Here is a 26,953-nt window from a genome sequence, read left to right as displayed (position 1 = left end):
CTAAGAAAAATACAGCCGCATTTTCAGCATTTATTCATGAAAAATATGACAATGCATTTTTTGATGACATTTGATGGAAAAACAATTTTCAAATTTCCCCCTATTCTGCCCTTCTTCAGGACAAAAAATCTGTTGAGAGCACTTGCCTCTGTTTTGCCAGACTAGTGGACAATTTTCAACATGAGGAGGTTTGTTCCATACTTTTTGTGGTTTGGTGGACTACCATGTTTTTGTTTTTGAATTACTGTAAAGCCATTTGGTTGTGTTGGAATCAACAGAACTTGTTGCAAGAAGTGGCATCACGAGACCTTTTGACCAACATTCAGCAGCTGCTGGTAGTGACACCTCCTATACTTAGCTCTGGGATGTTCATCATGGTTGTGCGCATGTTTTCCCTCATGTGTTCCAACTGCCCCTGCTTGGCAGTTCAGCTCATGAAACAAAGTGAGTAACAGTACCCTTAACCTAATAACCCTAATGGTTCATGCTTCATGGTTTAATTTCTCTTGTGATACACCCTTGAACCTTAAACTGTGGCAGTTTTGCCCACCAGTCCTGTCTGCCTATGTTGTTCAGTAGAACAAGTGTTTCCATTCATTTTTTTTCTTTTCTTTTTTTCCCCCATACAAATAATTTTAAACTCTGCACAGTTTTATTCATTGGTATTACACACACATACACTATATGTGCAGACGTCCTCAACATTTCTACCCTAGTTTCCTTCATCAGGCTTTTCAGGTATCGGTAATATTCCATTTTATTATATAATAAAACCTTGGTTAAGTGTTCCCTCATTATATATATTTTGGGTCATAGATTATCCCCCTATTTTATTGCAGATTTTTAAGATATGGTCTATAGGTTTTTACAGTATACTAGCTTTCTGTAATGCCCCTTGCCTGTGTAAAATTAGAGGAGGTTGCCGATACACTTTTCCACCATATCATTTCAGCCATGCGTTGAAGTCTGGAGAACAAAACAAGTAAACCTAATGAGCACGCAATCAATAATTGTTCAAAAGGACTACCATCTCATTAAATTATACATTTAACATTTCATTTTACTTTGTAAAGAAGTATTCCCATGGTATGGGTTGAGCTCTAACCCCCCCCCCCCCTTTCTACAGACATTGCAGAAACACTGCGCTTCCTCTTGTGTGGGGCATCAAATGGCAGCTGCCAAGAACAGATTGAACTTGTACCACGTAGCCCTCAAGAACTCTACGAACTGACTTCTCTTATATGGTAGCATTGATTTTTCTCCATACCATAACATCTTTACTCTTTCCATATTAACAGGTTTCTTTATTGGCACTATTGTTTTTTCCTGAACAATGTCCCTTTTTGACAAGTGTGACTTGTTTTACTGAGCCAATGCACCCATTTTAGAGAAAACTGTCACACATGAGAAGACCAAAACTGTTAAATGTCTTTACTATGGTAATTTATGTGCTCTGTCACAGATTAAAAAAAAAAAAAAACATATCTTTGTAGATTTTCAAAAATGACTCTTAAAAAGCCTCTGGAAAAACAAGCATACATGCTGTTTAATCTCAATTATTTTGGTCTATACATGACACCAGAAATACTGAAACAAGTTATTCTCAGTGGTTGTTAAAATAGAATTCCGCTGCAATCTGAAACTTTCTTCCCCCCTCTAGTGAGCTGATGCCTTGCCTGCCTCGAGAGGGCATCTTTGCAGTTGATGTAATGCTGAAGAAGGGCAGTGCCCAAACAACTGAAGGGGTGATTTGGCAATGGAGGGATGATAGAGGGCTGTGGCATCCCTACAATCGCATTGACAGCCGCATTATTGAGGTATTGATCAACTATAAACATCTTGTGAAATATTCAGTTTTATTTCAGTGGGAGGAACAAGTACCGTTACCAATATTTTGTAATTTAAATTTCTGCATAAATTGGTTATAAATGTGATCCAATCTTTACCTAAATCACAATATTAAACAGTCTGATGAAACAAATCACCTTCTACGACCATTTTATCCAGATGTAATATTCCAAGCCGTTCACATTTTTTGTCTTGCATTATTGATAGCAAACTGATTCAAGTCCCACATTAATCTTAATATAATTCTAATTATGGCTGTGTATGGTGATTGTCTTGTCCTACAGACAGCCCACCAGAATGGGGAAGATGAGATCAGCTTGTCAACTCTGGGTCGTGTGTATACAATTGACTTTAACTCTATGCAGCAGATCAACGAAGACACCGGAACAGCACGCGGCATCCAGAGGAAGCCAAATCCACTTGCAAATCCCAACTCTGGTAATAGTCTTGACTGAGTTTCTAAACCGAAAAGGCAATTGTGGTTAATAAACACTTGGTGAATTTATTTAATTGTCCATTTGAGGTGAATCAGCAACATACAATTTTATGTATTTCAAGCTTATCATGAAATGGTTTTTCACTTTTCCCCAGGGAGTCACCCGGAGGTTCGACGAGAAGATGCACGAGCCCAGTTGATGAAGGAAGACCCTGAGTTGGCTAAGTGTTTTATCAAAACTCTATTTGGGGTCTTGTATGAAGTGTACAGCTCCTCTGCTGGACCTGCAGTTAGACACAAGTGCCTTAGAGCCATCCTCAGGATCATTTACTTTGCTGACGCAGAGCTGCTGAAGGATGTCTTAAGGAACCATGCAGTGTCCAGGTAACTAGCTGGATTGTTGGTTTCATTTACTAATGAACTCCAATTTCGAAGGAGTCTTTGAAAAAGACTGCATTCATTAATGGAACTTAACATTTTTTTCCCCCAATTTCTTTTCTTCCCCAGTCACATTGCCTCCATGCTATCCAGCCAGGACCTGAAGATTGTAGTGGGTTCTTTGCAGATGGCTGAGATCCTAATGCAGAAGCTGCCTGATGTGTTCAGTGTCTATTTCAGGAGAGAAGGTAGTTGTCTTGGATTTTGCTTCTTTTATATCATTTTTCATAATCTTTTTAAGCAACTTACCTGATTTTGTATGTGTTTTGGAGATTCCATGGCTCTAAATATTTTAAATAAGTCACTGCCAGTTTAGTAGTTAAGGGCTCACTATGGGATGTTGATTTGATCCCCCTGTGGAAGTTGGGGCCCAAGATTGACAGAACCACCAGTCCAATGTAATAATTTTAGGGTTTAGGCTGCCTTTCACACACAGTTTGTCTATTTGTCTACAGCATTTCTGTGATCCTACAGGAAAAGTAGTAGAAAATAGATTGACAGAGTAATCTTTAAAATGAGTCTTAAAATAAAGACACCCTAAAAATAAAGTATTAAATAGCGATGTAGCTTGCCACAGGAAACAAAAAATTGTTTCAATGTAAATGGAAAGCCACGAAGAAAGGAACATGATTTATCAGGTGATCTTCTTGACTGATAATCTTTGTCAGTCTTCAGTCAAAGTGAGTCATTTTAGAGATTTAGTGTCAAGTTTGTTTCTGTCGTATTACAAGGCTGTATGGATAGTCAATGCTTCTTTCTGTACTTCATTTGCAGGTGTAATGCATCAGGTTAAAAACCTTGCAGAGTCTGAGAGCTTTCTAGTTACTAGTCCCCCCAAGGCTTGCCCCAGTACTAGTACCAGTCTGTGTACTACCACCATCAGCACTGCATCCACGACGACCGTCAATAATGCAACTCCTGACTTGGGTTCTCCTAGCTTCCAGCATAGCATGGATGACTCACTTGACCTCAGCCCACAAGGGTGAGTAGAGTTTGATGTTCTTTGCAGGGTTTTGCCAAAATATGCAAGGGATCAAGAATTAGTTAAAGCACGCTGAACATGTGGTTATACCAACCCATTTTGAAGCACTCTGAGGAACGATTCTGTTCATGCAAATGATAATATGGAATGAAAAGACTGTTATTCAACATAATTGCGGCTTAACTCCAGATTTGTGTATGAAGAATTTAAAAAAAAAAAAAAAAATAAATCTAAATGCTTCACCAAACAAATTATGCACTGCAATAGGAGGGCACACATTTTCAGTTGACTTTGTGCAGTTACACATTTTCCCACATGGTTTGTAAGATTTCAAGTGTTTTCTTTTCTTAGTTAGATAAGGCCTTCATCACACCACTTTCCCATTCAGGTCACACACATGAAGATTTTTATCCTATTCTCTAAACGGGCAGAAATTGCTGTAGCTCATTCAGTGTTACTGGCAGCCTCCCAGAGCAGTTTACTTAGCTTTTAATCAATTTTGGAGAGATGTCTAAGTCTTGATTATCTTGTTGTTGGTTGTTCAATTTTTTTTTTTTTTTTTTTTAAAATACCCACCCCCTGTACTTGATAATGACTCGTAACTGTTGCATATTTAGTGCCTTGGAAATGTACCCTCCTCCTGACCTACCTTTTTGAACAATGAAATCCTTCAGATACAGTGGAAGCAGACCATGGCTTGTACTGTAAGATATGACTATGAACATGTCAAGAAAAGACAACTACAACATCTGAACTTTATTTGTGATTAAGCACAGGCAATGTAAATGGTGGCTGGTGTGTGCTGACTCCTGTTTGACATTAATTTTCATACAATTTTTTAACTATTAACGCAGTCATAGCCCCAGTTTTAAAGTGTAAACACTTTTCCTGGCACATTATTTTTACTTTCCTCATAAGAGATTAAATTTTGTCATTGAAGTTGAACAATTAATAGGGCACAGGAAAAAGTTCATCAAATGATTTAGCACAGTCTCATGTTAATCCATAAACCTGGTATTAGAACAGTGTGGAGCCATTTTGTCTCCACTTCATGTTGTTCTTGCTGTTATTACATCCCACACCAACGATTTGGCTGACCATTTGATTACCGGTATGTGCAATGTTTCAGATCAAGGTCAAACTGATCACATGTGACAGTTTTCCCTACTGCTCATCTGTGTGTCCAACAGTACCCATTGCAACTCTGTTTACCGTTTGGGTTTGACAAGCGTTTTCATACACTGTACTCGGGCCATTTTTCGAAAGTAGCAGCTCTTCACCCAGCCTAACTGTACTGTCAAAATTCTAGGACCCACTGTACAAGCGAAGACAATTTTCCATAACATGTCACCTTTTAGTCAAACCAAACACTTAAACTTTTTTTTTTTGTTTGAAAATGTTGCGTATGAGTTTCCTTGAAATTTGTTATTCTTAATAATAACCACATTTACCATGCCCCTACTGTCTTTTCTCAGAAGGTTAAGCGATGTGCTCAAACGAAAACGACTACCGAAACGGGGGCCCAGAAGGCCCAAATACTCACCACCAAGGGATGATGAGAAAGTAGACAATCAGGGTAAGTTAACCCTAAGTAAAGCTTTACAAACACTTTTACTCACTTTAGTTTGAGAGTATGAAAGTCTTTCCATTGGTATTGCACTGCGCACACCAACCATATTGAAGCATTTGTCAAAACTACAGTGTTTGGCAGTCAAATATGGTGCTTTTGTGAATGTTCATAACCTTACGTCCATTCTATCTTTTCTCAAAAGCAAAAAGCCCCACAAGTACTCAGTCACCCAAATCATCCTTCTTGGCCAGTCTCAATCCCAAAACGTGGGGAAAACTCGGGGCCCAAACAAATAATTCCAACTCTGAGGCTTCACGTACAGCTGGGGTGAGTGGCCTGGCAAGGGCACCCCCCAAAGACTCAATTTCAAATAACAGGTATGACCCCTCCCACCCACTCTCTCCCAAAAAAAAAAAAAAAAAAAAAAGGTAATGTGGAATCATGAGTTTCAATGTATGTGTGTAATGTGTTTTGGCAGAGACAAAATCAAGGCCTGGATCAAAGAACAGGCCAGTAAGTTTGTCGAGCGGTACTTCAACTCTGAAAAGGTGGATGGCAGCAACCCTGCACTGAATGTACTTCAGAGACTTTGCACAGCCACTGAGCAGCTCAATCTGCAGGTATAGCATACACATTCTTACATACGTAATAGGGATGTCCTGATCCGATCATATAATTTGAAAATCACGGTTGATCACGTGATTTTTCAGCTATTTAAGCTTGCATGAAAAAAGACTAGTTTTATTAAAATGCTGACATTTTAAATGTCACAAAGTGACAAAATCATACAAAGGTGCTAAGAGCTGGCAAAATGGATAAGAAAAGGCTTCATTTTATATTACAAAAACTTTTTGGGGTCTTTTTAATACTTGTATAATTTAAGTGACGGAACTGCACAGAGTGTTTGTGTGTGCGTGACACACACACACACTATCGGCGCTCCCCGAGTGTGCTTTACACGTGAAGACAACACAGGTGTATTTACCGTTAAACTAAAGGGGCAACAGAAATAATTACAGAGCATTGAATAATTGAATACTTTGTCCACTACTTTGTTTTAGAAATGGAAACCCAGATCACAGTAGGCATATAGTCTTCCTAATCTGTGAAAAACATCCAATTAATATTTGGTGGTGCCCCCCCCCCCATTTATTTATTTTTAATGCAAACTTGTAGCTGGCCCTATTTAGAAAAACTAATGACCCGCTAAACCTAATAACTGGTTGGGCCATTCTAAGCAGCAACAACTGAAATAAACCATTTTATATAACTAACGTCTATTCACTTGTTAGTAATTTTTTGGGTTGTTCTTTTGAATATGAAGTTGAGTTTTTGTAGTTATTTATTGGATCGCAACTCACGATTGGCTGACACTTAAAATCAAAGTCTTTGACTGGTGGGGAGTGAGTGGGACATTCCTAATACATTACCCAACCAAAGTTAATGTGGCTGACTCTGGATTGGCAGATGCTTAAAACCAAAGACTCTGACAAGGAGTTAGGTGAAAAAAGAGACATTGTAAATTTGTGTTTTCCTAGTCACAGTTTATATGCCTGATATTTTATGTTTGGTTTCCTAGGTGGATGGTGGTTTGGAGTGTCTTTCGGAGATTTCCAGTATTGTGTCAGAGTCTGATGTGTCATCGTTTGAGATCCAACACAGTGGACTAGTAAAGCAACTCCTGCTTTACCTAACCTCCCACACAGACAGGGATTTGCTTAGTCGGGACTTGCGACTGAAACGGTTCCTCCATGTCTTTGTTGGCTGCCCGGTGTGAAACCTTTGCACAAATTACAAAATCTTTATTGTAAGTTTTCTTTATGTTAACAATGTGTTCTGTCCTGTGGTTAAAAGATTCCAGGAACAGAGCCTGTAAATTGTCTGGACCCAATAGAAAATGGGCCTTTCCTGGCACTGGTTCACAAAATGAACAGCTGTTTGAGTCAAATGGAGCAGTTCCCTGTCAAAGTGCATGATTTCCCCAGTGGGAATGGCAATGGTAGCAGGTGAGTTGGTTTATCTTTTGATCACCTTTTTATTCAATTGTAAATTAATGTAATCTCTAAATAGAGGTTTACTCAAGTGAATGTGCTTCTCCAGAGGTTCACAGGCACTTAAGTTCTTCAACACGCATCAGCTCAAGTGTCAGCTGCAGAGGCATCCAGACTGCACTAATGTCAAACAGTGGAAAGGTGGCCCTGTAAAGATAGACCCTCTAGCCCTGGTGCAAGCCATTGAGCGATACCTTGTTGTCAGAGGTGAGTGACAAGCTTGCCCTCCACACTTACTAATGAGGGCACCATCAGCTGATACCTACATTCTATCAGGGGTTCTCTTTTGTGTAATTGAGCTGAGACCAGATTTTGCACTCGTGTACAGGGTATGGGCGGATCAGAGAAGAGGATGAAGATAGTGATGATGATGGTTCGGACGATGAAATAGATGAGTCACTGGTATGTGAACAAGCTGTTGGAGAAAATGCAAGTGTTTTTTGCTCAATCCTATGCAATTGTTTTGGTGTTGACCCTACCGTAATCTTATTGCTTATGTAGGCTGCCCAGTTCCTAAATTCAGGCAGTGTACGCCATAGATTACAGTTCTACATTGGTGACCACTTGCTGCCGTACAACATGACAGTTTACCAGGCTGTGCGACAGTACAGTCTTCAGGCAGAAGAAGAAAGGGAGTCCACCGATGATGAGGCAAACCCACTTGGCCGAGCAGGCATCTGGACCAAAACGCACACAATATGGTATGTTTTTCTAATTATCAGTGCAGTTTTGCACCAAGTCTAAAGCAAAGAAAAGATCATGTATCTAGATCAATATAGTCATGTGGGGTGGTTCGACAACCTTTCTGTTCATTTTTAATAACTTGATTATTTGGTGTTTAGTCTGTTTAATAAACAAGTGAAAAAATGTCAGCCGTCCTCCCTGCATCCCTAAATTTTCTGTATGTGGTCCTGAATGGAGTTTAAAATTCAACACTCCCTGCTCAAGCTAAACTGGTTTAATCCCACTCTTTGCTCTCGTAGGTATAAACCCGTTAGAGAGGATGAGGATAGCAGCAAAGACACTGTGGGGGGCAAGCGGGGCCGAGCTCAGACTGCGCCCACAAAAACCTCCCCTCGCAATGCCAAGAAGCAGGATGAGCTGTGGCATGGTGAGGATCTTCACCTAACGTGACCCTTTGCCCCTTTAGCAATGGCATAGAAATCGCCACAAGGTTTACGAGGGCAAACATTACTAAAGTGAACAGGAACTATAACAATGCCGTTATCTATCATTTCCAGATGGTGTGTGTCCCACCGTCATCAATCCCTTAGAGACATACCTCACTTCAGATCCTCCAGAGAGCATAACCTTTGATGACCCCTCCTTAGATGTGAACCTGCTGCTGCGGGTTTTGCACTCAATTAGTAGATATTGGTTCTACTTGTATGAGGTAAGTTCCCAGGAATTATGAGGAGCTGTCTGCTCATGTGTTACCCCAATTTGACTTAAAAGAAAAAACACATACTGAAAGTCAGCGTCTTTTTGCGGATGCTTTACACACAAAGAGAAGTTCAAGAATGTGTGGCTTACTGTGATGACTCCTTCTCGTATAATTTTCGCAACTAAGTCAACTCTTCCTTTTAATGTCAACCATCCTCAAATGTGGAATGCTCAGATATGTTGTAGCAGATCGTATTTCAATGGCTTTCTACGATTTGATGACACCAAAAGGCAGAGAACGTTGTTTTAAACATACATGGAAATCAATGAAATTTGTGAAATCGTATAGGTTTTTTTTTTGTTTTTTTTTTTTTTTTTTTTTTTTCCTTCCCTCAGGGGAGCGGGGTTACGGTATGTTTATTCAATTACAATGATCTAACTCCTGCTTGCTACTTTTATTTATCAATTATTGCTTATCAACTTTTTTGTCTGTGAGACTATGACTTAAATTTCTGCATTGGGTGCTATTTGCGCCTATATCATTTTAAGTGCTAATGAAGTTTACACCCCCCCCCCCCACTTTCTCCAGAATGCTCTGTGTAAGGAAATCATCTCCACTAGTGAGTTCATTAACAGTAAGCTGACTGCCAAAGCCAACCGTCAGCTTCAAGACCCCCTCGTTATTATGACAGGGAACATCCCAACGTGGCTCATCGAGCTTGGAAAGACTTGGTAACTCTTTTTCTCCCTCCCTTTCTCCATGTTGTTAGAAACTGGTGTTGGACCATTATTTGCTCATGTTGTGTTCTTCCTGTAGCCCCTTCTTCTTCCCCTTTGATACGCGACAGATGTTGTTCTATGTAACTGCTTTTGATCGCGACCGAGCCATGCAGCGCTTGCTGGACACAAACCCCGAGATTAACCAATCAGATTCTCAGGACAGCAGAGTTGCACCGCGTCTTGACAGGAAAAAGGTCTTCTTTTCTTTAATCTTGTAACTTGCTGTAACTAACACCACATAATTCTCACACTTCACCTTGAATATTTTGATTTGTGAGTGGCATTGTGCTGATGTTTGGGTATTTTTATATTGTAAACATTCTTGTCTGTTCTTTAAAATGTAATTTCATGGCCCATTCTTTCAGAGGACGATAAATCGTGATGAGCTGCTCAAACAGGCGGAGTCCGTGATGCAGGATCTTGGTAGCTCCCGTGCCATGTTGGAGATTCAGTATGAGAACGAGGTACCTGAATTTTATGATAACTTAGTGTTTATACAAGTTTGCATTGTAGTTCTGTTCAGTTAATCTGAATTTGTCTAAACGATCACTCACTAACCTGCACTAATGTAGTAAGGTAATATTAATATTTGAAATAAAATTATTTTCTGTCCCTATCCTCCTTCATACTGACCTCTTTTTGCATTGCATTATACAAAAGGGGAACATTAATTGTAACTTGTCACATCCTCCAGGTGGGTACAGGTCTTGGTCCCACTCTGGAGTTCTACGCTCTAGTTTCTCAGGAGCTCCAGCGGGCTGACCTTGGCTTGTGGAGGGGGGAAGAGGTGACTTTGACCAATCCTAAAGGTACCTCGTTTTGTTGGTTACCCTTATAGTGAAGCCGCTGCTGCTTTTACCTGACACTTCCTGTTTATTCTTGAATAGGAAGCCAAGAGGGAACAAAATACATGTTCAGTACCAGAGGACTCTTTGCAGTTCCATTTGGCAGGACAACCAAACCAGCACATATAGCCAAAATCAAAATGAAGTTCCGCTTCTTGGGGAAGCTAATGGCCAAAGCTATCATGGACTTCAGACTGGTGAGAAATCACTTCTGAATTTGCTGTATGATAGTTAACCCTTACATTTAGTTACTTTTTTCTTTGTCCGTGTAGTGTTGTAAATGAGATTCGTTTTTCCAATATTACCTGACAATACACTGCCACAAAAAACATTTGAGGCTTCTCAGGGGCAAAATTGACCCACATCTATTAAGTGTTAGATTTGCAGGCGACAGTGTCGCAGCAACTACTGGCAAGGATGACTCAATTTGATGTCAGATATTTTTGTCTTAAGCAGCTTTTACAAGAACCAGATGCATCCATATAAGGTCCTTGTTAGCAGTACTTGGTCATCTGTACTCTTAGCCAAAAAAAAAAAACCCAAAAGGCATACAAATGTTAGAGGGTGTTTTGACACCTGAGTTCTGCACCTGCAAAAACGACTGCCTATAATGTCTGTTTCCATGACTCATTCAGGATTATCATTTTATTATCAGAAGGGTTACATTTATTAACACTTCTGTAGTTGACAATTACAGGGTTCCCTCGCTACTTCGCACTTTAATTATTGCAGCTTTGGTGCTTTGCAGTCACCCCAAAAAAAAAAAAAAGCCAAATCAGCATACAGTGGTATGGGAAGACTCATTGATACAAGGGGCGTGATTGGTCCCCACTACGACGTCGACCAACGAGAGCATGTGTGGATTTATCTTGTGAGCTGATTGCCTGAGCATCATCAAAGCTTCACCCAGCAACTTCTGCTCCACACTCTCCTTTCCTTCCTTTCCGCCATTTTCTACACTGTTGACTGTGTGTGTGATAACCTCTCGTTCACAATGCCGCCAAAGCGCTGTGCTGATGTCGAACCTTCCTCGGAAGCACCCAAGCGGAAGAGGAAGAAGATGATCAATGGGAAAAAGTAAAACTACTGAATAAACTGAAAGATGGCAGAAATTATGCTTTTGTGGCACACCATTATGTCGTGAATGAATCAACTGTCCGCTACATAAAGAAGGACGAGAGAAACATCCAGAAAACCGTGTCAATGACTTTCAACAACAAAGTGAAACGTGTGGTGACTCCGCAAAATAAGAGGACTATACGCATGGAAGCTGCGTTAGATTTGTGTACAACAGATTGCAGAAAAACGTGACGATGATAAGAGGCTGAAGGAAGTGTTGACAAGCTCAAGCTGCAAGGAGGGATTCACCTGCTCGAGGACAAGGCTTTTCGGCAAGCAAAGGTTGGTTTGAAAAATTTTAAAAAGCGTGACTCCCTCAGAAGCGTGCCTCTGAATGGTGTTGCTTCTTCCACCGACAACGATGCTGCTCGTCATGTGGAGGGAGAATTTGCAATAACATGGTACGAGTTCTTGAGTTTAACTATTGTGTTGATGTGGTTATGACCTTGTACTGGGGAATTTTGGACCAGAAGGAAAATCAAAGACAACACCCGTGTTTTTCTCAAAGATAAAAACCTCAGTTCCCCCGTTGGGCACTGTTGGATGGATTTTTATATAAAGTTATCTCATATTTGCTCTCTTGTTTTGCTTTTAAGACTTGATGCCATACATGCTTAAACAATGATGAAAGAAGAGGCACATTGTGTGGGACAGAGGTGACGTCACGGGTGCATTAGGAACATTCTGCTTTACAGGAGAAGGGATCATGCGTTTGCTTTATCATGTGTACCGTGTTTGTTATATTGCGGACTGCACAAGGAAATAAGGATTCCTCGAAATGTGGACAGAATGGGCAGGAGATTGTAACTGTTCACATCCCCTACGTTCTCCTCGCGACCAAAAGTTCCTCTTGTCTTCCGTCCTTGAATATTGTACTTTAAAGGTCCAACGTTGCATAAACCTGACAAGCACCTCCAGCTGAAAATTCTCTTAAGTGAAGAATGTTAATTCCGTACCGCAATAAAAAAAAAATAACTGGACACTTGTACTGTTATTTTTCTCAAGTATGCAAAGTATAAATACAGTACTCTTGATATATTTTAAACATTCTGGTACCACATACGAAAAACAACTCCACATCTCAAAGCTACATCACCACCAGGGTCTCCAGCAGAAGTCTCGAGTGATTAATGGTAACTATAGAGTAATATAATGGTGTATAGTATAGTTGTTTCTATTATACATTTATGACACTGTATATAAGGTTTTATAATTATAGATTTAACTAAGTATCTCTTTTTGTCTCAAATATGTAAAGTATAAATACTGTTTTTTTTAAACATTCTGGTACCCACATAAACATACGTCTCCCTACTTTTTTTTTTTTTTTCCCCCCCATATTCGCGGGTGGTTCTGGTATCAACTGCGAATAATGAGGGATTACTGTATTGTATGGAGATCCTTGGCCTGAGTCAAAATTGCCTCAATATACGAACTGTATTTGTGCAAGGAAAAGGAATGGTATTTAAAGTCAAACACCATTTTTTTTTGTACTGGATAAAACTTTTTCCTTCAGTAAATGTATTCTTGTATTGTTAATACCAGCTGGACCTGCCACTGGGGCTGCCATTTTATAAGTGGATGTTGCGGCATGAGATGTCCATAAACTCCCATGATTTGGTCAACATTGATCCTGATGTTGCAAAATCCATTTTGCACTTGGAAGATATTATTCGCCAGAAGAAGAGGCTTGAACAAGATCGCTCGCAGGTACATATGTTTATTTTTCTTCAAGAAGAAATCAAATCAAAAGCATTTTCTTTTTATTGACTGTTGACAACAAAGCTTTGGCGCTTGAGATATTCTTGATTTCTGTTGCCGTAATTTTTCATTTTGTTCATCTTGTAGTGTGGACCTCGTTTTGTACTAGGTTTTTGATTTGCCTTTGATCATCGCAGCTGCTGGCTTTCCAAAGTATTTCCATATTCGCAAGTTAATAACTTTCATCTATTTGTGTGTAGACGAGGGAAACGTTACAGCAGGCGTTGGAGAGCCTCAATATGAACGGCTGCTCAGTGGAGGACCTGGGTTTGGATTTCACACTCCCAGGATTCCCCAACATTGAACTGAAAAAGGGTGGAAAAGATGTACCTGTCACGATCTACAACCTTGAGGAGTACCTCAGGGTATGGCATCTTTTTTTTTTTTTTTTGGCTTGGTCTTTTTCAGTGGATAACAAATGCGGGGCTCATTTAGGAGTGGGAAGATACACTTTTCAGTGATGAAAAGAATTCCGGATTTTTAAATTTTCATGAAAATTGCTCCGGAAAATTAACGAAAAATTGCCTAAAATTAATCCGGATATTAGTTGACATTGAATGAACATCCATTTGAGTTCGTTGTTTTGCTTTCACGAGCGTAGTCATGTTGAGGCACTATCACTAGGAACAATAACGCACCTCCCCTCGTATTCTCTCAAGACGTCGCTTATTTTATGTGGTCTTGACATTAATTTACGTGTTTATTTCATCAACGTTAACTAAACGAGCATGCTCCAAAACAACCGGTATTCACCCGGAAACAAGAAATCCAAGTTAACCGTACAGAAGCGCATGTTCAGAACTTCACGTAATGCAAGCGCATTTATGCCGAAAGTCAACATCATGAGGCATGTCAAAGGAAATTCAGTTACACCAGCGGTGCTCATTGAGTCGATCGTGAGGCAGTTTGACGCCGTAAAAAAACCAAAACAAAACATGAGACTATCATCCACCTTGTCGCTTGATTCAGGTGTGGTCAATACGTCGACCGCGTCCACATAAAGGCACGTTCTAGCAAGCCGGCCTCCTATTTACGGCAGTCCCGTGATGCGTGCCTCACCCCCACCCTCCCAACAATACGTCACGATTGCTGACAGGAGTGTTTGTTCCAATGTATCGCGAGCTTGTTGCCACCAACGCCAATTATGTTGAACTAAACTTTCAGCATTTTCAAAACATTGCGAGTATAGACCGTTCGTGTTTATTCTTTGACACCCCAGTGCATTTAACTTTTCTTCAGATCAAGTTTGTCAGATTTATTGATAAAATGGTATTTAAAATTTTTCATATCATGTTCTACTAATATCAGTTGAAATTGGAAATTATTACTTCTGAGTTTGAAATTTTTTTCTATTTTAGTTATTTATTTCATTTTTAATTTTCAGTTATGTCCTATTAATCCGGTAAGTTATTTTAAGGCCATCCCTAATCACAGCCGCAACTTTATCTTCGAGCATGACTGACCACACCCGTACAATTTTCAAATGTGAGTGACTGTGTAAGTAAGTTTCTTTCGGCTTGTCCCGTTAGGGGTCACCACAGCGTGTCTTCTGAGATGAAACGCTGATATTTGTTTGGCACAGTTTTCACCCTGATGCCCCATTTTTGAACTGATCAAACCTGCTTTTTCTGTCTGCTAGTTGGTGGTGTACTGGACTCTCAATGAAGGAGTATCAAGACAGTTTGAATCTTTTAGGGAAGGCTTTGAGTCCGTTTTCCCCCTCAATCACTTGCAGTATTTCTATCCGGAAGAGGTACACACGCACAGCTCTCTTCACTTTCACACTTGCACATTTTTAACTTGTGCTCATCGCTCCCTCCAGCTTGACCAGTTGCTGTGTGGCAGTAAATCGGAGACGTGGGATGTCAAGACGCTGATGGAGTGCTGTCGACCAGATCACGGCTACACACACGACAGGTGAACTTGAATCCATCCTGCTCGTCGAGTTTTCCAAATGTTGAGGACTTAAAATGTGATCACCTCACCCCTGCAGCCGGGCTGTGCGGTTCCTATTTGAAGTGTTGAGCAGCTTCGACGCTGAGCAGCAGAGACTTTTTCTGCAGTTTGTCACTGGAAGCCCGAGACTCCCTGTTGGAGGTGAGGCACCACCCACACATAGAGTATGTTTGTATTATTATGCCAGCGCCACTCACTAGACCCCACTTGTGTCACTCAGGTTTCCGCAGCCTGAACCCCCCTCTGACAATTGTGAGGAAGACATTCGAGTCGACGGAGAACCCAGATGAGTTCCTCCCTTCAGTTATGACCTGTGTCAACTACCTGAAGCTGCCTGACTACTCCAGCATTGAGATCATGCGAGAGAAACTGTTAACGGCAGCTCGAGAGGGCCAACAGTCGTTCCACCTTTCCTGATCTCTCCACATCTCGCATTCAGATGCCTTCTTCAGCGACTGAAATCATGACTTCCCTTCTGGTTTTTTTTTTTTTTTTTTTTTTTTTTTTTTTTTTGGTAATCACACACTCAAGGCTTCATGTACAGCCTTCTTGTTAGAGAAGCAGCTTGCAGAAAAAAAAAACTTTAAATATATATTTGCTGCCCCAACTCTCAAAAAATATTTAAAAGACTTAAAAAAAAAAAAAAAGTGTTTCATGACACAATGTTAAAACAAAGAGTTAAACCTATATCAGTAGTTGAGTAATGTTAAAAATGAAAACATCTGGGTGATATTTTAAATTGCATTGCTGTGTGATATTTAAAAAAAAAGAAAAAAAGAAAAAAGGGATGTCTCCTCTCCAAAGTGGACAATGGGGGTGTGGGTAGAGGGTTGGGGAGGGTCCATCAAGCAAGCTAGGTTTACTTTAGCTCCAAAGATCATTTGTACAGACAAATTTGCAGACTTTGCTCATTCTATACATTTGATAGAATAGGTCTTTGTTTTATCATCTTCCTCCATTTGTCAGTTTTGAATTTCTTCCTTATTTTGTTGACACCCTACCCCCACTGTTTCCAAGCAGTTTCTTTATGTGCACGTCGACTCTTGGTCAGCTTTCCCTCCCATTCGTCCTCGCTTAAATTGCAGTTGGTTGAATGTGGGTAGTGATGACCGCATATTACCATTTTTCTCCTCCAAGTTGGATTGTAATTCTGGCCTCCCACCTTTACAGAGCGCTTCGGCTCAAATGGAAAATTATCATTGTGTTGAGCTGGTTCAGGTTTTGCTCTTATTTTGCTAGCGTTAGTGTCTTGTTGTCGGGCCCTACCAGAATTTTTAGGGTTATCTCGAACAACCCTCAATACACAATGTAGCTGGGCACAAAATTTTGACTGGTCTCATTTTATTATTTCATGGCCAGATAGCATTTCAAGATCATTTATGGAGTTCAATTTATATGCAGTTTCACACCCTGTTTGAGGTGAGAATGTCTGCTTTTTTTTTTTTTTTCTATATGGTCTTTTTCTTGCTGTAGGTATTTTTTTTTTTTTTCTTGCACTGCTGGCTTGGAAACAAAAACTGGTGTGCGCCTGCAGTCCGTGACCAGGGGAGGGCGCCACCGTCTGCTTTCCTGGCCCAATCGTTCATGTGCTGGTTTCTAAAATCTGCAATAATTTACTGCATCAGGTTCATGTTTTTAACTGAATATAAATAAACTGTTTGACTCATGTTTGGCCATGCGTTTTTTCCAGGTTTTTTTTTCCGGCTCATTGTATATATTCGTGGAGCCTCTGAAGTTGAATTCCCTGAAATAAAATATCACCAAGACTTGTGAAAATATAATATTGATAAAACAATATATATAAATAAATGACAATTTTACTGATCAATCATGTTTCTATCAGACCAAAGATGGCAAATATAGGTGCCTCACTGTTCGTCCTACATGCTGAGCATTTAAATTCAGGTAAATTAGATTTTCTTTTGACACTGTTCAAGTTGTTTGTAAAGGTTTTGGGTTTTTTTTTTCCTGATCTTATTTCACTTGAACAAAGGTTTGTTTATGGTTGTTGTTCAGTGTTCACTCTGATTCACCTTTATAGGCTGAAGGTTTTTTTTTTTTTTTTCTCAAAAAAGCGATGTCAATATTCCCAAACTTCATCAGTGGATAAGAAAAAAAAAATACTTTTTCTGTGAAACTTTTGATGAATTTCATAATACAGAACTCTGGAAAATTGAATTAGATTTTCAATTGCGAGGAAACGTTTACATTTTCTGTCTGAAATAGGATGTTGCAGAGACAACAAATGAACAATGCATTTAGCATATATTTTCCCATTGTAATTCCTTATTTCCAAAAATATATCTAACTGATTGACTTAAAATATGTTTTTATGACAAACATGGTTAGTTTTTTTTTTTTTTGCAATGTTATGATGATAATGCTTCACACGTATTTTGGGAAAAGTTATGTCACGGAAATCGGGCCCGAGGTAATATGCAAGGTTTCTTGGAAGTCACTGTGTTATATGTCTTTCCTTTGCATTTAGCCTTTCTTGTTTTACCAAGTCGGATTAAAAATCCTTCATGTTACCAGAACTGAAAAAAAAAGGTTAAACTCACAAACCCAGTTTTAATTCTACATGCCAAATTACGAGAAAAACCCCGCCATAATCCAACCTGTAAACTATGTTCTCCACGCGTTTTGGGAGCACCAAGATGGCGGCCAACTGGCTTCAACCAATCGACACACCGCTAGATATGTATACGCTTTCCAGTCTTTATTCTTTTTTTTTTTTTTTTTTGATCAGTGTTTACAGCAAACTCACCCAAAACATTTCCATTACTGTATCATAAAAATAAATAGTCAAACCTATGTAAACGAGAAAAACGTACAGCAAACGAACATGTGCCTCTTTTGGAATTATCTATTGCCTGCAGCAATGTGTCGGCGCTCCCTCGTCCGTGAATCGACCCCCACCACGGATTGATCCACTGAATACGTGATCGCGCCTTTAATGCTGCGCAAATACTTTACATTATTTTACTTGATCACAGATATTAAACCATAAAAAGATAGAGGACTAATAGTTAGAAGAGCCGGTGGGAGCCACAAATGTACACATGTACACCGCCCGTTTACATTTTGGATACTGGCATCGCTGTTTTATCCAAAGACACATTATAAATATACCGTAGTTGAATATTGTTGTAACACAACGTTCATTTCATGATGAACATGATTTGAATTTGGTTGAGGGGGAACCCAGAAATGTATCTTTGGGTCTCCACTGCCGGCACTGTTACGTCATATCCAAGCGACGGACTACTTTTTTGTAATGCTAATTCCAGCAGTAGGGGGCATCAAATACATTACATTTGAACACGAGGTTTTTAAAAACAAATATGTAATCCCATACATTCTTGAAGAAAACACACACACACACACACACACACACACATTCGGACAAGCTAGTGAATGAAGAATCTTGACCCAGATGAACGCAGTCATTCTGCTAACAGCGAGAGCTGGTATGTAAAAAAAAAAAAAAGACACAATTAGAAAATCCATTTAAACAATATTCTCAGACATTTTCTTCACCTGACAACAAAAACATGGTGGGACAGTTGCTTTTTCCCGTAACCTTTTTTTTTCCCAACAATGCAAATTCAAACGTGAATATGGCGAATGTATACTCACATTACATACAGTATAACATTATTCACTATTGTGTGAGATTTTGACATGACTGAAGACTTGAATATTTGTACAAATCTTGTATCAAAACAGGTTGCTTTGATATACTTTTGTTATTCATCTTGATATTCATGACAGTTAATACCTCTGTGCTACGGGTTTAATGTTCAGTGGAATTTTTTTTGGGTCAACAGAGCCCAAGTGTTTTACTGGTACAGTATCAATATTTGTATTTATCTATGATGTTTTATTTATTGCCCTAGATTACAATACCAATGTTCAACATACTCTCTGAGTTAATGAAGGATAAATGAATTGAAGATGAACTTAAAATTTCTGTGCTGTTGCACTATATCGGTGGTAACAAAATATGAACAATGCTTTCAACTGTTGTGATAAAATAAAATACAACAAAATTGAAAAAAAGACATGAAGAAAATAATAAAAAATGCAAAACATATAGAGCAGTGACACATAAATATTCCATTATGATATGTTGGCTAATGAAAAAAAAGTAAAGGCGTGCCAGTAATGCTAAACGTGTCTGTATTTCATTTTTGAGAGGCAATGATTTATTCCTTGATTGACAACTAATTGATTACGATCTTCTTCTTTTCCTTTCGGCTTGTCCGGTTTGGCGTCGCCGCAGTGTGCCATCTAAGCCTATCTTGTGGCTCTTCCTCTCCAACACCCACTGTCCTCTTGTCCTCCCTCACAACATCCATCAACCTTTTCTTTGGTCTTCCTCTCCCTCTTTTGCCTGGCAGCTCCATCCTTAGCACCTTTCTACCAATATACTCACTCTCTCGCCTTTGGATATGTCTAAAGGATCGAAGTCTGCTCTCTCGAACCTTGTCTCCAAAGTATCCAACTTTGGCTGTCCCTCTCATGAGCTCATTTCGAATCATATCCAAACTACTCACTCCTAGAGAGAACTTCAACATCTTCATTTCTGCCACCTCCAGCACTGATTCCTGGTGTCACCGTCTCAAATCCATACATCATGGCCGGTCTTACCACTGTTTTATAAACTTTGCCCTCATCCTAGCAGGGACTCTTTTGTCACATAACACGTCTGAGACACCTTCCGCCACCTGTTCCAACCTGCTTGGACCCGTATCTTGACTTCCTTACCACACTTACCATTGGTCTGTATTGTTGACCCCAAGTATTTGAAGTCGTCCACCCTCGCTATCTCTTCTCCCTGGAGCTTTACTCTTCCTCCTCCGCACCTCTCATTCACACACATGTATTCTGTTTTACTTTGGCTCACCTTCATTCCTCTCCTTTCCAGTGCATGCCTCCATCTTTCAAATTGGTTCTCCACCTGCTCCCTGCTTTCACTGCATTTCACGATATGAGCTGCAAACATCATGGTCCAAGGGGATTCCAGTCTAACCTCATCTGTCAGCCTATCCATTACCACTGCAAACAGGAAGGGGCTCAGAGCTGATCCCTGATGCAGTCCCACCTCCACTTTAAATTCTTCTGTCACACCTACATCACACTTCACCACTCTTCTGATGCCCTCATACATGCCCAGCACTATTCTAACATATTTTTCTGCCACACCAGATTTACGCATGCAGTACCACAGTTCCTCTCTTGGTATTCTGTGATAAGCTTTCTCTAGCTCCTTTTGCCCTTCTCTTTACATTTCCACTAGCGTCCTCAAGGCAAATAATGCATCCACTACTCTTTCCCATAACTTCATTGTGTGGATCATCAACTTTGTTCCTCTATAGTTCCCACAGCTCTACAAATCATCTTAAAGATGGGAACTAGCATAGTTTTCCTACATCCTTCAGGCATCTTCTCACCCGCTAGTATTCTGTTGATTAAGTTGGTCAAAAACTCCATAGCCACCTCTCCAAATTGTTTCCATACCTCCATAGGTATGTCATCAGGACCAACTGGCTTTCCATTGTATGCTTCTACCTCTGCTCTTGTAGGCCACCCCATGTTCCTGCCTTTTCTGGGGAAAAAAAAGTGTTCACTACTGCCACTTCCATCCTTTTTGCCAAGTCCACCACCATCTGTCCCTCAAAGTTGCTTTCCTGGATGCCATCACTTCTTCATCGCCCCTGTTTCTGTCACCATGTCCAATACAATCTGCAGCAATCACAACTCTCCCTCTGTCTGGAATGGTAAGAACTACTTCCATCAAGTTCCTTCCAGAACTTGTCTTTCAATTCTCGGTCACATCCTACGTGTGGGGCATGGCCACTAATCATATTATACATAACACCCTCAATTTCAAGTTTCAGCCTCCTCACTTGATCTGATACTCTTTTCACCTCCAAGACATTCTTAGCCAGCTCTTCATTTAAAATTACCACTTCTCCATTTCTCTTCCCATCTACTCCATGGTAAAATAATTTAAACCCTGCTTATAAACTTCTAGCCTCACTACCTTTCCACATGCTTTCTGGGATGCAAAATATATCAACCTTTCTCCTAATCATCATGTCAAACAACTCCTCCGTTTTTCCTGTCCTCGTCCTAACATTCAAAGTCCCTAAACTCAGTTGTAGACTCTGTGCATTCCTCTTCTTCTTCTGCCGACGAATCTGCTTTCCTCGTCTTCTTTGTCTTCGACTCACTGGAGATGAATTTCCAGCGACGCCCTTCCGGGGGTGGGTGTTGTTCCCCCAGGCCACGACCAATCCGGTCTGTGGTGCAGCTGCAGAGCGTTGGCCTCACAGTTTTGAGGACCGGGGTTCAATCCCAGCCCCGCTTGTGTGGCGTTTGCATGTTCTCCCCAGGCTCGTGTGGGTTTTCTCTGGGCACTCCGGTTTCCTCCCACATCCCATATCATGCATTCATGGGACACTCTAAATTGCCCCTTGGTGTGATTGTGAGTGCGACTGTTGTATGTCTCCATGTGACCTGTGATGGGCTGCTAACCTTTCAGGGTGTACCCCGCCTCCTGCTTGATGACAGTTGGGATAGGCTCCAGCACTCCCGCGACCTTCGTGAGGATAAGCGACTCAGAAAAGGGATGGCTGTATTGTAACAATAGATCAGATTATTTTTGTTGCATCCCACCAACCCCCTAAAAGACATTTGTAAACATCTTCTTTTACTATGAAAATCAATTATCAAGGTTTTTCCATTTTTCTGACACGCTGCAGACATTTTGTACATTTTCTGCACTTACAAAACATTGAAATAATGTTCTGTTTTAATGTTCTTTGAATCCAAGGATGGAAATTCTAAAGCGTGGTCTTGAATCCGATTCATTGATGAATTAAAAGAAAAAGTGACGGATTGATCAGTGATTAAAGTAATAGTAGCAGCTCTACTAATTTTCTCCTCTAACCCTCCTTGGAAAGCCGCCTCCAATCAGAGCTTCCTCTTAAAGAGAGGGAAACTCGTCACTTTATGCCAAGCGAGTGAGCGTGAATGTGAACGGAGGGGGTGGGCTGCTGGTGTCGTCACCGACTCAGACACAGTAGAGAGCGGAGTGCCCACCCTCTTCCTCTCCATCTGTCCTCTCCATCCTCCTGCATCGCAACCTTCTCAGTCAGCCGGCTTTGGCTGTTGCCTTCCCGGGTTCTCCACATTCTGACGGGGAGGCGAAGCGAGCCACCTCACTCACCTTCGGCAGAGCCCACGCTTACTCGAAGAGCAGACTAGTACGAGCATCGGGATGGGTTCGAGATTCATGCCTCCACTGTTCCTCCTCCTCCTTCTCCCTTCGCTCCTGAACTGCGGCACCGGTGCCGGCGCCGTCCCCTCCCCGTTCCAGCTGGCCCCGGACACCCCGGCCCCGGCCGAGCCCACGCCGACCCGGTCAGCGCCTCGGCCGGACCCCTGCGAAGGACGACCCTGTCTCAACGGGGGCTTCTGCCTGGCTCTCCCGTCTCCAGGCAGGCCAGAAGACCCCTGGGAGTACACCTGCATGTGCGGTCAGGGCTTCACTGGACGTAACTGTGAGGTCAGTCCCTAACCTGTCTTCATTTCTGGGGAAAGCAGTGGTCAAGAACACTGATATTTTTGTTGGAATAAGACGAAACTGATTGTAGAGTTAGTCTCACTTCTCAGACGTCCAAAGTAGTCAGTTATAAAACAGGGGTGTCAAACTCACATCATTTTGATAGTTTCCCTCAGAGTGCCATTCGGTTTAGGACAAAAAAAAAAAAAAAAAAAAAGAGCCTATAATGACATAATATTATGCACTCTATATATACACAATTGCCCTTGCATTTCATTGCTATATAATTTTTTTAACAACAAATTGAATTTAAAATCTGAAGTAATGAGCAAGCAAATATTTAATTATTCAACTGTTATTCAATTTATGTGTCGGAGGAAAAACAAATCGGTGTGATATTTTTAAAAAGTGAAGAATAATAACATTTTTAGTCCAGATTTCCTCCCCAGATGGAAATAGACATCATTTTACCAGGAAACTTTAAGTGGACTTTTTATTTACTGCTACTTTTAGTGGGACCCCCAAAATTATTTGGTTGGCCAGATCTGGCCCCCGGGCTTTGCATTTGATACCTGTGAAATACAGCCTTCTAGTTGATTGTTAAGAGTATTATGAATGCAGTGTTTCTTTCTGAGCATAATTTTACAAATGCAGTACTGTATTTTTCTCAAGATGCTGTCATTGTGATGTGGAGACGTGTGATAAACGTGTAGCCTATAAATAACTGTAGAACCGTTAAACTGTAGAACGGAACAGTTTTTATCACAGGGGCATGTGGCATTACCGAGACCTGGAGGCAAGGGCTGCGTTGCTGTGGCAACAGGATGGAAGAGCGGCTGCGCACATGCGCGGGCCGAGTTTGCGTTTCTTTGTGTTTGTAAGCGTGGAAAAAAGAATTTGCTTCATATCATTGTGTGCGTTGGTTTGAATATTTTCATATTGGAGACAATAAACCACGAGGTATCATTCGGTCAAAATGATTATGTTACACCCAATGAGACACTCCTGGTACTGTTTCTGCTTTTCCTTTTAGTTATTTGTCTACTTTCTCCGTTCATTCTTACATTTGCTTGTCAGCTTGAAGGAAATCCAGCAGGTGATGTGGCACTGGATGCGATTGTGTTCCCCAGCAATCTCCATTTAGAGCGCTTTTCACAGAGAAGTTGAAGTCTATGCAGGTTTTCTCATTGTGAGAGGAGGACGACATCCTGTCGCTCACAAGATGCCATTGGAGTGTCCTTACCGCTGAATGATCGGCACTATATTGGAGAACACGATTGTCGAAACCATACTGTTGTCCAAATACGCCGGCTCCTTCCTCTTCTGAATTGCCGCTCTCCTCTCGAGCTCGCAGTGAGTGCAATACAGAAGTCGGCTGCGTCTATCTATGAGTCACACCGAGGCCAGAGAGAAGCTCAGAGAGCAGTGCAGAGGAGAAATGAGTATGCTGCAGCATGACAGAGGGGAAGCTGCAAGGGGAATGGGTGAACTTTAGCTGGCTCACCTACAGGTGGCAGCCACAAGCCCCCCTTCGGATTTTCTTGAGCTAGTGCACGCAACATCTAGTTTTATTGAAAGCTGTCGGCATGCTTGTCTGTATTGAGAACTGCAAAATGGTGCATTTAACAAAGACGCCAACGGCAAGCTTCACCCCCCCCCCCCCCCCCCCCGTCGTCCTGGTTTCATTTCTTATAATAGAAGCAGCAGCTGCAGTTTGGTCTGGCTCCTCTGTGGCCTGCTTCAAGTGCAATCTGTGTATCATTTGTGCCTTCCTTCCGTTTTCAACTGGCAATCAAAAGTGAAAATGCGGAAAAGTGACTTGTTGTTTGAGCTGTTTTTAATCTCAAGACAAATAAAATCTATTTTAGACTCAGAAAAAAGGCACAAATAGGGCCAGAGGACTGATTCCGAGTTCACTCTTTTAAGGTCAAGTGTCATCCTATAAACATTCTAAAATAGATATTGTAATGAAAAATACATATAACATTATTCACTTCAATGTCTATCCGAAAAAATAAATATGACCGGAGAGCACGTCATCCATGCAAGTTGTGGAAGTCTCATTCGACATCCAACTGGTTGCATCTTCTGTCCGTGACGTCACACGGGGACATTCACCATTGAAAACATGACGTGCCACCTACTATGGGAGAGGAACACCCCCCTTCTGACACGGAAGCTCTTCTAGAAGAAGAGAACATCTCACAACCGAGTGAAGTGACCGGGGCGAGCGACGACAATGGTGGGGCCAAACCACCTCCTCGTCTGATCCACCTCCACGTGGCGGTGATAAAAACAACGCCGCCCATAAGCAATGATGACGCCACGGCCAAACCGCCTCCCCGTCAGATCTATCTCTGCGGCGGAGATGAGCCAACGTGGCCCGGCACCGTGACGAGCCACCCCGGGCCGGCTTGGCACCACGATGAGCCACCCTGGCCGAAGCCGTGATCGCAGCGGACGAGGCATGGCATCAGCGGCGGCTCGTCCAAAGGTGTGCTCGGTGCCGATGGGTACATCGACACATTTAGCACCCCTGATTTAGGTGTGCGGATCTTTTATTATATTCTGAGACGATTATGTCCCTGAAACAAACAATTTTTTTTTTTTTTTGTAGCTGTATACACACCTACCTGTCACGTGGAACCCACGAAGCTCACGTCCTTTGCACCCGTGCATTCCATTTTTACGACGAACCGGGTCTTTTTGAAAAGTATGAAGAATGATTCCATCCTCCCGAGCGTTCGAGCAATATTCAACAATACAACGAGCCGGCATTTTGGCCAACAAAGAGCTACTAATAGAAACATAAGAGCCCGACTGAGTGTGCTACTGCCCTGTATTTCACTTCCTGCTTCTTCTCAAAAACAGAGCCCTCGAGAGGATTTTCATGGCGGGAGTGACAAAAAGCTGTATACGTCAAAATCATGTGGGTGTGTGGTGAAAAAACAGAGGGGTCCATAGCGGCTGATGTTTTTTTCATTAATGACATACTAAAAATCATGCATTTCATTAATTGGTCGTGCTTCTGTGACCTGTAAGCTTGATAATTACAATGAAAGAGCATCATCCAAGACATATACACAACAATTTAGCAGCTAATAGCTGTTAGCTACAGTGCAGACATACGCTTATGTTAGCAATATAGCTAACGGGTATTATCTGCTAAATTGTTGATAAACATCTTCCTAGTACAGCATTGATGACATATGATAGACGCATTTTCTTTAGGTGATCGTAAATTGAATTGAATCACATTGAAAACACATTGCTCATAACGCTCACCCACCCGAGAGGTAAAAAAAAAAGTCAGGAGATTGGAAGTGAGCGCAAACATTACAGTGCATCTATTTTTTGCTCCCAATTCAAGACGTTTTGTCTCATGGTCTTGTTTTTTGTTTGCAATTTTTAAAGCTTTTAGTGATTCTTTTTGCTGATTGGCTGGCGACCGGTTCAGGGCGTGCCCCGCCTCCTGCCCGAAGATAGCTGGGATAACCCTCCAGGACTCCTGCGGCCCTTGTGAGGATAAGTGAATCAGAACATGGATGGATTCTTTTTGGCACAAATCTGACTCTATTGATCACCAGTTGTAAACGGAAAGCACGTTCCACTGATTGAGAACAACTTCTCCTAACCCGAAAAAGTATTTTCCCATAAAGCACCTGAGCGGCCGACGTCCGCTGCGGTAAAACGCCGCAAAAACATCTACGTCGGTTTTATTGCTCTTGAGCTCCCAGCCAGCCAACACAGACCTCAAGTCCACCTCAAGGGGAATCATTGATTTTTGTGACTGCCTCGCTTCTCGCTCGGTATCCCTCTCCTTCTTCCTTCACCATGGAAACTGGAGCAGCAGTCAATTGAGATTTGCCGAATGATCTGATGACGGCGCTGCTTTGAATCTGCTCTTCTTCCCATTGATAGATGGTTCGATGAGGGACCATTTGTTAATCCTGTTTATTGAGTCTCGAAAAAATATAGTAGTTGTTTTACCCCTACATTGATCAATAAAGTAAGTCTGTCATCAGAGCTTGTGTCAACAGTTTTCATGTCAGTTTCCATGTTTGCCATCTGATTTTCGTGACATTTTGTTGTTAGGTGTTCAGTCATCAGATCCTCACGGTCCTCAGTCTCCATCATATTAATTATGAAAATGACATGATAGATGGTTTGACGACATAACGGCCCTCAATCTTGAATCGAGTCCAGGGAGC

General features: G+C 41.2%; 2 protein-coding genes across 11 annotated transcripts in view; both read left to right on the top strand.

Moving 5' to 3' along the window:
* The window catches only part of trip12 (thyroid hormone receptor interactor 12), a 30,557-nt gene extending 13,716 nt beyond the window's left edge, over window positions 1-16,841 (top strand). For 4 of the 7 annotated variants that reach the window (XM_061828246.1, XM_061828249.1, XM_061828250.1 and 1 more), the window contains exons 14-42: window positions 120-188; window positions 279-444; window positions 1,127-1,244; window positions 1,661-1,817; window positions 2,133-2,286; window positions 2,440-2,668; window positions 2,792-2,910; window positions 3,497-3,704; window positions 5,180-5,280; window positions 5,477-5,651; window positions 5,753-5,894; window positions 6,854-7,045; window positions 7,129-7,280; window positions 7,375-7,532; window positions 7,654-7,727; window positions 7,827-8,026; window positions 8,309-8,436; window positions 8,567-8,718; window positions 9,298-9,440; window positions 9,526-9,682; window positions 9,854-9,952; window positions 10,183-10,297; window positions 10,376-10,530; window positions 12,998-13,162; window positions 13,414-13,578; window positions 14,853-14,966; window positions 15,036-15,130; window positions 15,207-15,310; window positions 15,390-16,841. In XM_061828246.1, the coding sequence (XP_061684230.1) occupies window positions 120-188; window positions 279-444; window positions 1,127-1,244; window positions 1,661-1,817; window positions 2,133-2,286; window positions 2,440-2,668; window positions 2,792-2,910; window positions 3,497-3,704; window positions 5,180-5,280; window positions 5,477-5,651; window positions 5,753-5,894; window positions 6,854-7,045; window positions 7,129-7,280; window positions 7,375-7,532; window positions 7,654-7,727; window positions 7,827-8,026; window positions 8,309-8,436; window positions 8,567-8,718; window positions 9,298-9,440; window positions 9,526-9,682; window positions 9,854-9,952; window positions 10,183-10,297; window positions 10,376-10,530; window positions 12,998-13,162; window positions 13,414-13,578; window positions 14,853-14,966; window positions 15,036-15,130; window positions 15,207-15,310; window positions 15,390-15,586 (4,203 nt within the window). In that variant the 3' untranslated portion in view covers window positions 15,587-16,841. Of the gene's footprint in view, window positions 1-119; window positions 189-278; window positions 445-1,126; window positions 1,245-1,660; window positions 1,818-2,132; window positions 2,287-2,439; window positions 2,669-2,791; window positions 2,911-3,496; window positions 3,705-5,179; window positions 5,281-5,476; window positions 5,652-5,752; window positions 5,895-6,853; window positions 7,046-7,128; window positions 7,281-7,374; window positions 7,533-7,653; window positions 7,728-7,826; window positions 8,027-8,308; window positions 8,437-8,566; window positions 8,719-9,297; window positions 9,441-9,525; window positions 9,683-9,853; window positions 9,953-10,182; window positions 10,298-10,375; window positions 10,531-11,081; window positions 12,977-12,997; window positions 13,163-13,413; window positions 13,579-14,852; window positions 14,967-15,035; window positions 15,131-15,206; window positions 15,311-15,389 lie in introns of those variants that run through there. The other 3 variants (XM_061828252.1, XM_061828251.1, XM_061828253.1) reach the window with 3 other exon arrangements.
* Window positions 16,842-18,432: 1,591 nt separating this feature from the next.
* dner (delta/notch-like EGF repeat containing) overlaps window positions 18,433-26,953 on the top strand; it is a 35,677-nt gene continuing 27,156 nt past the window's right edge. The window contains exons 1-2 of one of the 4 annotated variants that reach the window (XM_061828164.1): window positions 18,433-18,639; window positions 20,758-22,745. In XM_061828164.1, the coding sequence (XP_061684148.1) occupies window positions 22,458-22,745 (288 nt within the window). In that variant the 5' untranslated portion in view covers window positions 18,433-18,639; window positions 20,758-22,457. Of the gene's footprint in view, window positions 18,640-19,434; window positions 22,746-26,953 lie in introns of those variants that run through there. The other 3 variants (XM_061828168.1, XM_061828167.1, XM_061828166.1) reach the window with 3 other exon arrangements.

This window comes from Syngnathoides biaculeatus, chromosome 8, assembly GCF_019802595.1.
Source record: "Syngnathoides biaculeatus isolate LvHL_M chromosome 8, ASM1980259v1, whole genome shotgun sequence".
In the NCBI taxonomy this organism is placed as follows: Eukaryota; Metazoa; Chordata; class Actinopteri; order Syngnathiformes; family Syngnathidae; genus Syngnathoides; species Syngnathoides biaculeatus.
The sequence above is the reverse complement of the archived record's forward strand: the minus strand, read 5'-3'. Positions and strand labels throughout refer to the sequence as shown.